The sequence below is a fragment of the Haliotis rubra genome, unplaced genomic scaffold (assembly GCF_003918875.1).
Source record: "Haliotis rubra isolate DU_JTF1 unplaced genomic scaffold, ASM391887v1 Scf999, whole genome shotgun sequence".
In the NCBI taxonomy this organism is placed as follows: domain Eukaryota; kingdom Metazoa; phylum Mollusca; class Gastropoda; order Lepetellida; family Haliotidae; genus Haliotis; species Haliotis rubra.
This window is the reverse complement of record NW_025767744.1, coordinates 289,134-305,843: the sequence shown is the minus strand read 5'-3', so window position 1 is coordinate 305,843 and position 16,710 is coordinate 289,134. Positions and strand designations below refer to the sequence as shown.

At 44.5% G+C, this 16,710-nt stretch overlaps 1 protein-coding gene across 1 annotated transcript in view; it reads right to left on the bottom strand.

The window, feature by feature from the left end:
- The window catches only part of LOC124265848 (small subunit processome component 20 homolog), a 132,286-nt gene that overhangs the window by 25,495 nt on the left and 90,081 nt on the right, over positions 1-16,710 (bottom strand). Inside the window, 10 exon segments of the mRNA XM_046700690.1 lie at positions 5,070-5,201; positions 5,535-5,705; positions 8,940-9,056; positions 9,381-9,531; positions 10,255-10,424; positions 11,343-11,510; positions 12,163-12,261; positions 13,261-13,417; positions 14,009-14,148; positions 15,941-16,140. Of these exon segments, the coding sequence (XP_046556646.1) occupies positions 5,070-5,201; positions 5,535-5,705; positions 8,940-9,056; positions 9,381-9,531; positions 10,255-10,424; positions 11,343-11,510; positions 12,163-12,261; positions 13,261-13,417; positions 14,009-14,148; positions 15,941-16,140 (1,505 nt within the window).

The window sequence follows — 16,710 nt, the reverse complement described above, 5'->3', positions numbered from 1 at the left end:
CTCCGTAGATAGAGGGGTGAAAAGGAGCTTGAATTTTCGTCTCCTCGTCTTAGACCTTTGTAGGTAGACTTTCAATGCTCTGACTGGGCATAAGGATAGGTCCTGAGTATCCTGTGGCCCAAGGACTGTCGAGAGTGCTGGGATGTGGAACTGTCTGTCTGGTTGACCGGGCAGTTGATTCTTTGCTATAAAGTCCCATCTCAATCCCAGATGTATGATGCTGCGATGTGCATCAAATCGTATTCGTTCAAAGTCCAGAGCATTCCGACATCCGAGCTGCTGTTGCCAAGGCAATCAGGAACAGAGTTTTGCGTGTTAGAAACTCATAGGATGTCCTTTCTAGTGGTTCGTAAGCGTCACTGGTGAGATGCTGCAAGACTACGTTGAGATCCCAAGCAGGCGCCTTAAATTTCTTTTGTTGGTCTTCCAACTTGAAGGAGCGTAGTAGAACTAGTATCCCTGGTACTTTGGTCAGTTTGACACCCGTCTTCATGGTGATAACCGTGCTGAGGGACGCTAGGTATGTAGAGAGTGTTGAACCTTTTAACCGCCTCATTTGTCTTAGGTGACAAAGTTATTCTGCCACTTGAGGATGTGTTGCTTTCATCGCCGTGAAGCCCTTCCTCAATGCATATTTCTCAAAACTCTGCCACTTGTCGTGGTACAAGTTGCGGGTTGATCTACGTAGAGCTAGTGTGACTGCTTTCGCTGCTCTGGCGGAATATCCTCTTTTCTTCAAGCAAGTCTTGATACGTTCCATGTGTGTAGCTGGAATACTGTTGGATTCCCGTGTGCTTGCTTGGTGTGCGGATGAATTAATAGGTTCGGCCACTCTGGGAGTTGCAGGGCTGGACTTCCGAGTTCTTGTATGAGGATGGGAAACCACACCCTCGCTGGCCAGTAGGGTGTGACCATAATCAGTTGCAGCTTCTTCGTCTGCTTGATTTTCTGCAACACCTGTGGTATTAGAGCTGGAGGTGGAAACTCGTAAGCGTTTAGTCCTTCTCAGGAGATGCTTAGAGCATCTGTTGCCCGTGCTTGTAGATCCGGGACTGGAGAGACGAATGTTGGTAGTTGTTTGTTGAAGTTTTTAGCAAACAGGTCTATCAGCGGAGATCCTATCCTCTGTATGATGCATCGGAAGGCTTCTGGATGTAACATCCATTCAGTCGGGGATGGTTGTGTTGGACGAGATAGACGCCTGCTATCACATTCTTGGCTCCGGAATGTGGCATGCTTTTATGTCGATGTTCAGGTTGTCTATTATGCTGAACAGATGAAAGCTGAGGTCTAGAAGATTCCTTGATCTTGTTGATCCTTGTTTGTTGGATGAAGAACGCCACTGTGGAGTTGTCTGTATGGATCATCAGTTGTTCGCTCCTTAGTATGCTGGACCAGTGTAGTAAGGCCTTTATTACTGCTTTCATCTCGAAAGCATGTTGATGAGCAGACTCTACTCCTGACTCAACCATTTCCTGCTGACACTTTGTTGTCGAGGTGGGCTCCCATCCTTGAAGTGATGCATCTACGTAAAGATGAGTGTTGCACTCTGGCTCTGATAAGTAGGTTCCTCAGCAAACATTCGACTGAGTCAGAACTTTTCCCAGGAATTTTTCTTTGGTACTAGGAAGATTGGGGAGTAAAACCGGGGTGAGGAGCTCCTGTTTTATTTCTTCGATCGCCTTTCTCCAGTAGAGTTGTGATGGCATCGGTAGGTTCTCCATCTGGTCGGCAGCATAGTTGTGGGCCACAGAGTTGCTTGTCAATGGTGGTACTGCTTGTAGTTGTATCTTGTATCCTCTGCGTAGGATCTGGGATACGTAGTCATCCTGAAGAATTCCCCAATTATCCCAGTAGCTTTGTATACGTCCACCCACTGTTGAAGGTTGTATGGGAACGGCTGGGGATGGAAGACTCCAGTCGTTCCGAACCCGTCCTTCAGTGTCTCAAGTTCCTGGCACCTCTGAGTGCCCTGCCTCTTCTGGGGTTACCTCTGGGAGCTCCGGTTGGGCGACGAAAAGAATCCTTGCTTCCACTGAAGCTGCCGTATTTCTTTTCCCTGGGTCTCTGTATCCCAGTAAATTTCGACTTGCCGGAGTAGCGTTGCGATGTCTGATGGATAACACTGGCCAGTGTATCGATGGACTTGATCATCATTACCTCCCTTGACTCTTTCGTCACTTCCTTGGCCACGTCCTCAATTTCCCCTGCGAAGATAGACGATGCTGACCACGGAGCTCTGTACAGTGTCTTGCTGAAGCGCTCACTCCAACTGCAGGAAGACAGCAATCCTTGTCTTCTCAAGAGCATCAGGCCCGCTGATGTGGAAGCCAGATGTTTGGACATAAGCTGATGATCTTTCTTTTGGGTCAGCAATGCAGAGTAAATCATCCTATCTTCTTCAGAGGTCGAGTTCCTGAACTTCGCGATGAGGGTTTCATTTATAGCTCTTGACCTGGCTAGACCAAAGAAGGTACGTCTGGTAGTTGTGTCTAGTTGTGCCAACTTTTTATCCTCTATTTTATAAGTCCTTGATCTGGAGTCGTTGATGATTTTGTAGTTCTCATCTATCTCTGGGGCCTTCATGAAGGGTTCCATGTGGTGAAGTGAGAACTTCTTGGCGTTGAATGGCGGGACGCTTTGACTCTGGAACTTCGTTGCCTTCCTGAAGGCTGTGCTGAGGTACATCCAAGACAGGATCGATGGGTGGAAGTGTAAGCATATCAAAATCGTCGTTCGACATAATATACGTGAATGCTTCATTATCTTCTTTAGAAGGTGATGCAAGTTCCAATCCATTAGCCATCCAAGATTTGATATCTGTATCGGAGAATATGATTCCGCCATCATCTTCAGATCTAGAGGCCTCTTGTTCTGAAGATCGTTGCCGTTGAGTCTCCTTCCTGCGTGGAGATCTGCGCGGAGACTTCATGCGCGGAGACTCTGCGCCGCAGGCGACCGATTCGGATAAGGATCCTCCCTGGAGTCTTGACGTATCTCTGTGCCTTCGTGAAGGTGTAGTTTCTCTTCTACGGTATGCAGGGTACCTGCGCGTAGGCTCCTGATGGCAGTCCGTATCTGAGGTGGAGGATGATCTGCGACGCTCCGGTGAACGTCTGGTTCTGCTCCTGTGCGAAGGCTCTTCTGGAACAGCTATTGCAGATTCATCGTTGTCAGGGCTGGTAGGTACTCGTGAAGTTGTCGAGGAACATCATTGAGTGCATGATCCTTCACGTAAGTTTCCTCCTTCACGCAGGCTACTATCTTCAGCGGGACGCGATGTGCAGGCTGCTTGTCCTTCATGCGGGTTCGTAGTGGATAGGGCCTTCGCTGCAGCTTTCTCCTGCGCGAACCTTTGTTCCATCAGGTGCAACATCTGCTGAGTAAACTGCTGCATGAAGATACCCAGGTTGAAACTCTGCGAGGATGGCTGCTGCTGCTGCAGTGATGACGACGCATCTGAGAGTGCTGAGGCTTGTGAAGACCTGCCGTCTCTATATGAAGTCTGCGTTGATAAAACGTCTGACTGCACTGGGATGACTGCTCATGTTACTGTAGAAGAAGAGCTCGTCTTCTTCTTCACTGCTACTTCAGGAATGAGGTTGGGTAGCTCGTCACATACGTCTACTTTGTCTGAAGGGATGATCTCTGCAGTGAAGGACCTCGTTTTGTGCGCTGCCCCATGGGAAGACTTCGCCGAAGTCTTATCTGCAGACGACTTCTTTTTCTGTGAAGACGATGCCCTGGTCTTCTTAGACTGTGACGAGGCTAATGTTGATGTTGACGACCTCTTCCTGGAGCCGGAGCTACCATCTGCAACAGCAACATGCTCCGTAGTAGCAACCGGTAAATCACTGGAATGGTGAATGTCAGCAGACAGCAATGAACTGTTATCAGCGCAATCACTCGATATAGACATGACTTGTAAAAGCCGTCTAGACCTGTCGTTGGCAAGTCTAAGAATGGAATATAAATAATTATTAAATTCAATTTCACATAAATGCTGACAAAGTTGACAGCGAAAGCTGGAAGAACATGTAGAAGTACAACTAGGACATAATAAATGCGGATCAGCAACCGACAAACGGTACCTTTCATCATCAGTTTTCATCAATTGTAAACAAGATGAAAAATCATGTCAACAAAGTGAAAATACAGATAATGTAGACAAAAATTTCAAACCATATTGCTGGTATATCATCCTAAATGCCGTATACAGCTAATTTAGTAGTAAAGGCCTTAATATAAAAGGATATAACGCCGTATAGGGGACCCAGGCGCTCTCACAACCGTCCTCTAGGGCTAAGAAGGAGAGAGTGAGGAGCATGTTGGGTCATGTGACGGATTTCCCGCCAAAACATCTAAAGGGAGATAACACTGGGTGAGTGATTTTACGTCCGCTTTTTTTAAAGGAGCTTCAAAAGGGGATTCAAGTGTTCCACTATCATTCGCAAGAAGAAGGAGACAAGCAATTAAGCATGAGTCAGGCTAAGGGAAAATAAGTGAATTATGAGTTAGCACATATAATATGGCTGTGAACAGTATTAGTGATACTCAACTTTCTGGTTATTATCCCATTTAGTCAAAGCCACAATATATTATGAACAAATCAGATTGTTTGCAGTTTAAAATCGCGCTCGGTAATATTTGGTAAAATATCATGGTGATCAGTAAATATTTAAGTCTGCACCAGACAATCCAGTGACCAACATCGTGGGCATCGTGTACATAATTATGATAACATGATGTGCATCAACCAAGTCAACAAACCTTACCAAACAAATCCTATGACGCACCTTTTGTAGTGAGTGAGTTTAGTTTGACGCCGCATTTAGCAATATTCCAGCAATATCATGGCGGGAGAGACCATGTCTTCGGCATGACGATCGAACGCTTTAACCACTAGGCTACCCCACCACCGCTCACCTTTTATGACAAGCAAGGGTTCGTGAAGATGCACAAGTATTAATGTGACATTTAGAGGAAGACTTGCAAACATTTGTCGCAAAAGACTGGATTATTCCTGACCCTAAGCTAATTCAATGACACATTGTGAACGTTCTGCTTACCCGGAGCAGGTTGAAGCCAGTGCTCTGTCTCGTGTGATCCAGCAGATCCTCCTCACAGAACGTCAGGAGCACTTGTAGTTGTTCTGTATCCACTTGGTAGAAGTCCACGTCTCTCACCAGCACCGTCACAGCCTACACAGACAACTACAGCCGTCAACAACATCACAGCCTACACACACAACTACAGCCGTCTATCTTTCACCCTACACACATTCAGCATAAGGTAAGAATCTAGCACATTTTTGGTTTGAGTCCCATCTGAAACTGGGTGGGACCCAAGAATTTGCCCTCAAAGGTCCTGTCATGAAAAACAAAACAAGGTGGTGTCATGACAATCAATAAAGTAGTTCTCCATGTTCCATTACCTCAACAAACTTCTATAGCTAGATGCCAGTCTAAGACTGATTTGGTGTATAATTCCATCTGTATACAACACAGTCCCTCTGCCTAGCTGTTTGAGCCTACCTTGAAGCACATGATGACCAGCTCCTGGTTATCTCCCCTTGCTGCTCCGGCAGAGGCATAGTTGCTCAGCAACAGGAACATCCCCTGAGATATCTTGCTGATGTTCTTCTTCAGGGCTGGGAGAGGGAACTTCAGGATGAAAGAGAAGCATCGCAGAGCAAGGGAATTCACCTGAAAGGGAATGTGGCAACCTGTAAATGGTAAAACCTAGAATAGACAAAGCGGTGGTTGATGACACAGACACACTGACAGACAAGTTGGCCAACCTTTGACAGTGACACAAACAGGTGAGTTGGTTTACCTTGATATGCTTGAAAGTGACACAGGTGAGTCTGGCCTACCTTGACAAACTTGACAGTGACAGGGATTAAATGGCCTACCTTGACATGCTCGATCGCGACACACGGGTGAAATGGTCTACCTTGACATGCTTCACAGTGACACAGGTGAAATGGCCTACCTTGACATGCTTGATAGCAAAACAGTGAAATGGCCTACCTTGACATGTTGGATAACAACACAGGTGAAATGGCCTACCTTGACACGCTTTGATAGCAAAAGAGTGAAATGGCCTACCTTGACATGTTTGATAACAACACAGGTGAAATGGCCTACCTTGACATGCTTGACGCAAAACAGTGAAATGGCCTACCCTGACATGTTTGATAGCAAAACAGTGAAATGGCCTACTTTGAGATGCTTGACAGCGAAACAGGTGAAATGGCCTACCTTGACATGTTTGATAGCAAAACAGTGAAATGGCCTACCTTGACATTTTTGATAGCAAAACAGGTGAAATGGCCTACCTTGAGATGCTTGATAGCAAAACAGTGAAATGGCCTACCTTGACATGTTTGATAACAACACAGGTCAAATGGCCTACCTTGACATGCTTGATAGCAAAAGAGTGAAATGGCCTACCTTGACATGTTTGATAACAACACAGGTGAAATGGCCTACCTTGACAAGCTTGACAGTGACACAGGTGAAATGGCCTACCTTGACATGCTTGATAGCAAAACAGTGAAATGGCCTACCCTGACATGTTTGATAGCAAAACAGTGAAATGGCCTACTTTGACATGCTTGACAGCGAAACAGGTGAAATGGCCTACCTTGACATGTTTGATAGCAAAACAGTGAAATGGCCTACCTTGACATTTTTGATAGCAAAACAGGTGAAATGGCCTACCTTGAGATGCTTGATAGCAAAACAGGTGAAATCGCCCACCCTGACATGCTTGAAAGTGACACAGGTGAAATGGCCTACCTTGACATTCTTGATAGCAAATCAGGTGAAATCGCCTACCCTGACATGCTTGAAAGTGACACAGGTGAAATGGCCTACCTTGACATGTTTGACAGCAAAACAGTGAAATGGCCTACCTTGACATGCTTGATAGCAAAACAGGTGAAATGGCCTACCTTGACATGTTAGATAGCAACACAGGTGAAATGGCCTACCCTGACATGTTTGATAGCAACACAGGTCAAATGGCCTACCTTGAGATGCTTGATAGCAGCACAGGTCAAATGGCCTACCTTGACATGCTTGACAGCGAAACAGGTGAAATGGCCTACCTTGACATGTTTGATAGCAAAACAGTGAAATGGCCTACCTTGACATTTTTGATAGCAAAACAGGTGAAATGGCCTACCTTGAGATGCTTGATAGCAAAACAGTGAAATGGCCTACCTTGACATGTTTGATAACAACACAGGTGAAATGGCCTACCTTGACAAGCTTGACAGTGACACAGGTGAAATAGCCTACCTTGACATGCTTGATAGCAAAACAGTGAAATGGCCTACCCTGACATGTTTGATAGCAAATCAGGTGAAATCGCCCACCCTGACATGCTTGACAGCAACACAGGTGAAATGGCCTACCTTGACATGCTTGCAAACAAAACAGGTGAAATGGCCTACCTTGACATGTTTGACAGCAAAACAGTGAAATGGCCTACCTTGACATGCTTACCAGCAAAACAGGTGAAATGGCCTACCTTGACATGTTTGATAACAACACAGGTGAAATGGCCTACTTTGACATGTTTGATAGCAAAACAGGTCAAATGGCCTACCTTGACATTTTTGATAGCAAAACAGGTGAAATGGCCTACCTTGAGATGCTTGATAGCAAAACAGTGAAATGGCCTACCTTGACATGTTTGATAACAACACAGGTCCAATGGCCTACCTTGACATGCTTGATAGCAACACAGGTCAAATGGGCTACCTTGACATGTTTGATAGCAAAACAGTGAAATGGCCTACCTTGACATGTTTGATAACAACACAGGTGAAATAGCCTACCTTGACATGCTTGCAAGCAAAACAGGTGAAATGGCCTACCTTGACATTCTTGATAGCAAATCAGGTGAAATCGCCCACCCTGACATGCTTGACAGCAACACAGGTGAAATGGCCTACCTTGACATGCTTGCAAACAAAACAGGTGAAATGGCCTACCTTGACATGTTTGATAGCAAAACAGTGAAATGGCCTACCTTGACATGCTTACCAGCAAAACAGGTGAAATGGCCTACCTTGACATGTTTGATAACAACACAGGTGAAATGGCCTACCTTGACATGTTTGATAGCAAAACAGGTCAAATGGCCTACCTTGACATGCTTGATAGCAACACAGGTGAAATGGCCTACCTTGAGATGCTTGATAGCAACACAGGTGAAATGGCCTACCTTGACATGTTTGATAGCAAAACAGTGAAATGGCCTACCTTGACATGTTTGATAAGAACACAGGTGAAATGGCCTACCTTGACATGCTTGCAAGCAAAACAGGTGAAATGGCCTACCTTGACATGCTTGACAGCAACACAGGTGGAACGGCCTACCTTGACATGTTTGACAGCGAAACAGGTGAAATGGCCTACCTTGACATGCTTGACAGCAACACAGGTCAAATGGCCTACCCTGACATGCTTGACAGCAACACAGGTGAAATGGCCTACCTTGACATGCTTGATAGCAAAACAGGTGAAATGGCCTACCTTGACATGTTTGACAGTGACACAGGTGAAATGGCCTACCTTGACATGCTTGATAGCAAAACAGGTGAAATGGCCTACCTTGACATGTTTGACAGTGACACAGGTGAAATGGCCTACCTTGACATGCTTGATAGCAACACAGGTGAAATGGCCTACCTTAACATGCTTGACAGTGACACAGGTGAAATGGCCTACCTTGACATGCTTGATAGCAACACAGGTGAAATGGCCTACCTTGACATGCTTGAGAACAAAACAGGTGAAATGGCCTACCTTGACAAACTTGACAGTGACACAGGTGAAATTGTCTACCATGACATGATCGATCACGACACAGGTGAAATGGCCTACCTTGACATGCTTGATAACAACATAGGTGAGTTGGCCTACCTTGACATGCTTGGAGTAGAGACAGCGACACAGGGGCTCCACCAGGGGGTCCAGGAGCTGCAGGTGCTCGTAGTTGGACGGTAACAGGTGTGACCTCTTCAGACACATGTGCAATATCTACAGAACACCAATTATGCTATACTCAAAACATTAAAAGATTAAATTCAGTTTTTGAACTAGCTGCTCATGCAAGACTGTCTTCTTTCTGATAAATCTGTGTAAAATAATACAAATTTTAACAAGTAAATTCAAAAAGAACTGTAGGAGAGTAAGAACTTTGTTTGATGTGCTGGTTTTCCGAAAGCGGGTGGGCATGGGTAAGTTTTCGTGGAGCCTGCGAATCAAGCCCAGGACTTGCCACTATCAAAGTGTGAGGCTGTTGGATATGGCTACACTGTTGTGGAATTGCATGACGTTTATGAAACAAAAACAATGCCATACCTGGGCCCCGAATGCAACCATGATATGCATGTTGGTCTTGCGATGTGTTTTTGACTTCTCTCCTCCACGAGGAAGAGCAGATGGTAGGAGGAGGCAATTCTCAGGTCTTCGGACAAGCTGTGACTCTTTCTCCTTTTCTGTTCCAGCCTCTCTGATAACATGTTAAAGACGTCATGTGTCATTTTGAATACTTCTACTGGAAATATTTCTGTTATGTTGCATTTTATAGGTCTCTCAGCCTCTATAGGCCCTTGGGTACAATCTGGTTAATTTGCGAAATGTTTAGAGACCAAGGTAGTAGGACATTCCAGCTTCGGTCTCACTTGTGTACAGACATGATTGGGTGACTCTCTCACAAATCTCTCACACATGCATCCTCCCTTCTTCTCCCATAATCTCTCACAAACTGACTTCTCTCACAATCTCTCACACATGCATCCTCCCTTCTTCTCCCATAAGCTCTCACAAACTGACTTCTCTCACAATCTCTCACACATGCATCCTCCCTTCTTCTACCATAATCTCTCACAAACTGACTTCTCTCACAATCTCTCACACATGCATCCTCCATTTCCAGACATAAACTCACATATGCATCCTCTCTTCACACACAATTTCTCATACAATGTCTTCTCTCACCTCTCTCAGACATCCATCAATTCTACTCTCACCCATGCCAGCCTCACCTCTCTCAGACATCCATCAATTCTACTCTCACCCATGCCAGCCTCACCTCTCTCAGACATCCATCAATTCTACTCTCACCCATGCCAGCCTCACCTCTCTCAGACATCCATCAATTCTACTCTCACCCATGCCAGCCTCACCTCTCTCAGACATCCATCAATTCTACTTTCACCCATGCCAGCCTCACCTCTGTTTCTCCTCCTCCACCTCCTCCATGTTGTCCACAATGAGTCCATGCAGCAGAGTCATCCACATCCCCGTGGTGAGTCCTGTGTTCTCCATCAGACCACTAGTCATCCTCCGGAACACTTCCTCCACCTTCTGGGATGTCTTCTGACTGTGAGTGCTCTCAAGTAGCTGAAATAGGCAGTAATCATTCAGACTACAGTGGAAGCTGTCTAAACCGGCACACGTCGGGACTGAATAAATAATTAGGTTTCGACAGCGTACCGGATTGTAGAGCTGACACGGTTACCTACGACTAGAACTAAACCAGTTTTATCACTCTCATATACATTGTTGTATAAGGTGGTTCTCCCAATTTCTCTCTCAACTCACTAATTACATGTACAAGTACACCCATACTGAACTAAGATTAAATTATCTTTGTCGGGGAACCATGTAGTTTCAACACAGGATTACTCATTCCTTACCATGCTGGATTAGACAGTGCTGATTGCTGTATAAACACATATTCGGTGGCTCATTTCATGCGAGATCTGGAATTGACAGCTGCGGATTGCAGAGCTTTAAAATAATTATAAATGCCATGGGCCGGGACTGAGATTTTATGCGATGTTGACACCTTGCAGGATTGGACAGCTGCCGGTTTTGACAGCTTCCACTGTATTTTGCAAAAAATTATTTCAACACATTTTAGTTCTTTTAATATCCATTCATCTGTTCCTTGCTTTTCCAGCATAAGTGTTTGTCATGATCAATTTTCATCCACATAAGGGGCAGTGGGGTGGCCTAGTGGTTAAGGCGTTCGCTAGTCACGCAGAAGACTCAGGTTCAATTCCCTACATGGGAACAATGTGTGAAGCCCATTTCTGGTGTCCCCAGCATGATATTGCTGGAATATTGCTAAAACAACTTAACCCACTCACTCACTCACCCAAAAGAGATTGGGCACAAGTGCAACACTTATTCCATCTTTGTCCCTACGATCGCTTCTTCCTACTCACAAGCACAGTAATGATTCTATATTAAAATCATTTCATTATACCGGGAAAGTTAAGAAAATGTAGCACTGTATTGTAGACTGACACTCACCTGTTTCAGGGAAGATATAAGGTTGTGGACAGATCCCACCCCAACATATTTGGCTACAATCTCATACGAATCGTAACTCTTTGTCTCCTTGGCTTCCATGAGTTTCTTGGTGATTCCCTCCACATCCTTCTCCTCCGCAACTGTCCCGAACAACTCCTCCTTGAAAACCTGAACGCACAGCAGATGAATTACTTCCTCCCTCCAGATGCATTAGTTAAAAGAGTACCTCACTCTAAGAACATAGCTGGGACCGGCTGGCCTTCCTACATCAATCGTGACTGCATCCGTGGTGTAGTGGTTAGAGCGTCCGCCCGGAGAGCGGAAGGTCGCGGGTTCGATCCCCAACCGCGTCATACCAAAAGACGTTAAAATATGGTACTTGTTGGTCCCTGCCTGGCGCTCGGCATTAATTGGTACAATAAGGACTGGTCGGCTCGGAGTCAGTATAATGTGTCTGAGTGGGGTATTCATGCTTCACTGCGGCATGGTATCTCAGTGGGCTAGCACTATAAAACCAGCTTAAGTCTGGGCTAGTACAAGCAGACGCACATACACATACACACGCATGCAAGTCGTCATATGAGCGAAATATTCTCAAGCACAACGTTAAAACCCAATTCACCTCACCTCCTACATCAATCTGACCGACTGCCTGACATACAGACACCATCCCTGCACTCTTTACAGTTATCTGGCAGTAATCTCTATTAACATAGACTGAATAGATGATCAATTTAAAACATGTTTTATCAATTACCTAGCGGCATTAAAGTCATATCATGAGTAACAATATCAGAAAGTCATGTCTGAAGAAACTGACCTCTGAGAGGTTGTGTAGAGCTGGGTCAAGGTCACCCGGTTTGAGTTGAGGCTGGATGTTGATGAGGAGTCTGTTGACGGAGAATCCCAACACCTGAAGCTGTGGGTGGAGATCACATGATATCAACACAGATGGATTGGAGTGATTAAAAGTGTGGAAAATACTGGATCTGTACCTACCCTGAATCAGGGCGAAACAAGGAGGCCATGATTAAAGTTTCATTTAATTCTGTAAGCATACTCTATAGGTGCCATAGTGGGGATAGTAGGGGAAAACTTTTGTAGTTTTCAGAGACGATAGAAAATGTAGAAAATCCAGTAACACTACAAAATTCGGGGTCAAATGTGAAGGTGAAATGGTCATAGCTTGATCAAAGTTAAAAGTTCAAGAGTGGACAGACTATGGACAATTCACCATGTCAGAAGCTCACCTGACTTTCAGTCGAGTGAGATAACAAAAGTTATTTTAAAAATAATGTAAGATGATGTTTCACAGATTCTGTTTATGACTGTAATGTCATCAACTATAGTCTGTTTGCAGTGAAAACGTACCGATGAATTTCACTTTAAACAAAAAAGTAAATCAAATAAAGTGAAATTAAGATTGAGAATCCTCATAATTTTACCTTGCCAATTGAACATTTGAATCTCAGAATTTTATTCATCTTAGGATAAAAGTTGTTTCACAAACGATCATAGATTCAAATCGCTATTATTGGTTTGTATTACAAGGGGGTAAGCGCAGTAGTTGGAACACTGAAACAAATGCAGTGCGGTACGTGATGTGCGTTAACTTAGACCAACCCTACTTGTTTTCGGTGTTTCATGTAATGTGCATACCCCCTTGTAATACAAACCAATAATAACGATTTGAAACTATGATCATTTGTTAAACAACTTTTATCCTAAGATGAATAAAATTCTGATATTTAAATGTTCAGTTGGCAAGGTAAAATTATGAGGATTCGCAATCTTAATTTCACTATATTTGATTTACTTTCTTGTTTAAAGTGAAATTCATCGGTACATTTTCACTGCAAAAAGACTATAATATGGTTGGACATAAGGGGTAGCCAAACCATGTCAGTCTTCCACCTACCTGATAGCCTCTTGTAAGAGCTTCCCTCATTTCCTTCACAATGAAGTTGAAGTACCGCAGACCGAGTGACTGACTGATACGGACAAGGGTGTCACGTGACGTCTCTCTAACTTCCCGGGATCGGGACTTCAAGAAGCTACACACCTTCATCAATATGCTGGAACAGTCAGTTTCAGAATTGTATAGCATACTGCTTGAGATGAGTATTTTGCATTTATATACTACTCAAAAGAAATTATGGACACACATTTTTCAATAATGGCTGCAGTTCATTTGTAAATACCACCACTTTTCAAGCTGTATCATGGCAACTGTAAATCATCAAGTTAGTGGGAAAACAGTGACTGACAGCATTGGCAGCAATTGGAGTGAGTGAGTGAGTGAGTGAGTGTGTGAGTGAGTGAGTGAGTGAGTGAGTGAGTGAGTGAGTGAGTGAGTGAGTGAGTGAGTGAGTGAGTGAGTGAGTGAGTGAGTGAGTGAGTGAGTGAGTGAGTGAGTGAGTGAGTGAGTGAGTGAGTGAGAGTGAGTGAGTGTGAGTGAGTGAGTTTAGTTTACGCCGCTTTTAGCAATATTCCAGCAACATCACAGCGGGGGACACCATAAATGAGCTTCACACATTGTGCCCATGTGGGGATTCCAACCTGGGTCTTCGGCGTGACGAGCCAACGCTTTAACCACTAGACTACCCCAACGCCCCGATGTCTTCAAGAAATGCTCCTAATTTGGTGTGATGGCTCACAGCACTCACCCTGGCAGCTTGTGTTTGAGAGCCCCTCTGGGCAGAGTCTGCAGCAACTTGATCATAGCCAGGGCGATTGGCACCCGCAGAATCTCATGGTCATCAGCGAACTTCGACCTTACAGACTTGTGTTCCTCCTCTCTGTTGATCTGAAACCAGGAATCACTTTATTTGTTTCTTTGTTTGTTTAAAGCCACACACTATGGACACACATTATGGACACACACTATGGACACACATTATGGACACACACTATGGACACACATTATGGACACACACTATGGACACACACTATGGACACACACTATGGACACACATTATGGACACACACTATGGACACATTTATGGACACACACTATGGACACACATTATGGACACACATTATGGACACACACTATGGACACACATTATGGACACACACTATGGACACACACTATGGACACACATTATGGACACACATTATGGCCACACATTATGGACACACATTATGGACACACACTATGGACACACATTATGGACACACACTATGGACACATTATGGACACACATTATGGACACACACTATGGACACACACTATGGACACACATTATGGACACACACTATGGACACACACTATGGACACACACTATGGACACACATTATGGACACACATTATGGACACACACTATGGACACACACTATGGACACACACTATGGACACACATTATGGACACACACTATGGACACACATTATGGCCACACATTATGGCCACACATTATGGCCACACACTATGGCCACACACTATGGCCACACACTATGGACACACATTATGGACACACATTATGGACACACACTATGGACACACACTATGGACACACATTATGGACACACAATTATGGACACACATTATGGACACACACACATGGACACACATTATGGACACACACTATGGACACACATTATGGACACACACTATGGACACATTATGGACACACATTATGGACACACATTATGGACACACACTATGGACACACATTATGGACACACATTATGGACACACACTATGGACACACATTATGGACACACATTATGGACACACATTATGGACCTATGGACACACACTATGGACACACATTATGGACACACATTATGGCCACACACTATGGACACACATTATGGACACACATTATGGACACACATTATGGACACACATTATGGACACACATTATGGACACACACTATGGACACACACTATGGACACACATTATGGACACACATTATGGACACACACTATGGACACACACTATGGACACACATTATGGACACACACTATGGACACACATTATGGACACACACTATGGACACACAATATGGACACACATTATGGACACACACACATTTGTCACTAATGGCTGCAGTTCATTTGTAAATACCACCACTTTTCAAGCTGTATCATGGCAACTGTAAATCATCAAGTTAGTGGAAAAACAGTGACTGACAGCATTGTCAGCAATTGGAACGAGTGAGTGAGTGGGAGCAAGCGAGGGATAGAAGGAGGCAGTGAGCGAGTGAGTGAGTGAGTGAGAGTGAATGAGTTGGAGCAAGCGAGGGAGGGAGGGAGGGAGGCAGTGAGTGAGTGAGTGGGAGCAATCGAGGGAGGCAGTGAGTGAGCGAGTGAGTGAACGAGCGAGCAAGTGGGAGAGTGGGAGGGAGGAAGTGTGGTTGATGGCATGGTTGATAATATGAACATTGTCAGGCTCATTGGTAAGAAAGGGTAATACCTAGATCATGCCTAGGCATGGGGACAAATTTATTATTGCTCAGAGTTATCATTATTAATGGTGTCATAAATGAAATACTTCAAAATGTAAAATCATAATCCAAAGAATTAGCTTTGCAGACATGCTGAATCTTTCATGACTAGATTGCCAGATATTATGTCCAAGTCTATCATTCCTACCTTCTGAGTTAGCAGCTTATGGAGTTCAGGAATGAGAGTTTTTAGTACATAGCCATGTATTTTTGTGGCCAGTTTAGCTGAACAGAGTTGTCTCCCATCACTGGTGAACTCTTCCTGGTCCACAGGTGACCTCTCTCCTGTCTCCATGGCAACTGGCGCTACTTCAGCTACAGAGTCAGTTCCAGGTTTGTCATTTCCCTCTGCAAAACAGAATAAAGGATGTGTTAGGAACAGATCGGTTATTGTCACAACATATGTTACACATGACCATTTTCCAAAGCCATTGTGTATTCAGAACCCATCTCAAGTTCTCTCAGTTCCTACAATAACCATTACTGGACTGTTTGTTTGGTGTTGAACATTCCCGTTGTATGAAGTTAGTCTTGACCAGACAATCCAGTGACTGATATCATGAGCATCAATCTTTAGATCTGGGTGCTGTTGTACAAAACGATCTTAGCGCTAAGGTGACCGTAACTCCCATACCTTAACACAGACTTAATGTAGCCTAAGCTCTAAGGTTGTTTTGTACAACGGCAAATTGGGCCTAGATTTTCGAAGCTCTCTTAGCTCTAAGAGAGTAGTAAGTTAATGTTAATGTATGGCACTTACAACCACAATCTTAACACTAGGAGAGCTTTGAAAATCTAGGTCCTGGGAGACAACCAAGTGATCAAGCCTCCTGATCCCTAGGGTCCCCACCCACCCACCTGTATCCTGATCCCTAGGGTCCCCACCCACCCACCTGTATCCTGATCCCTAGGGTCCCC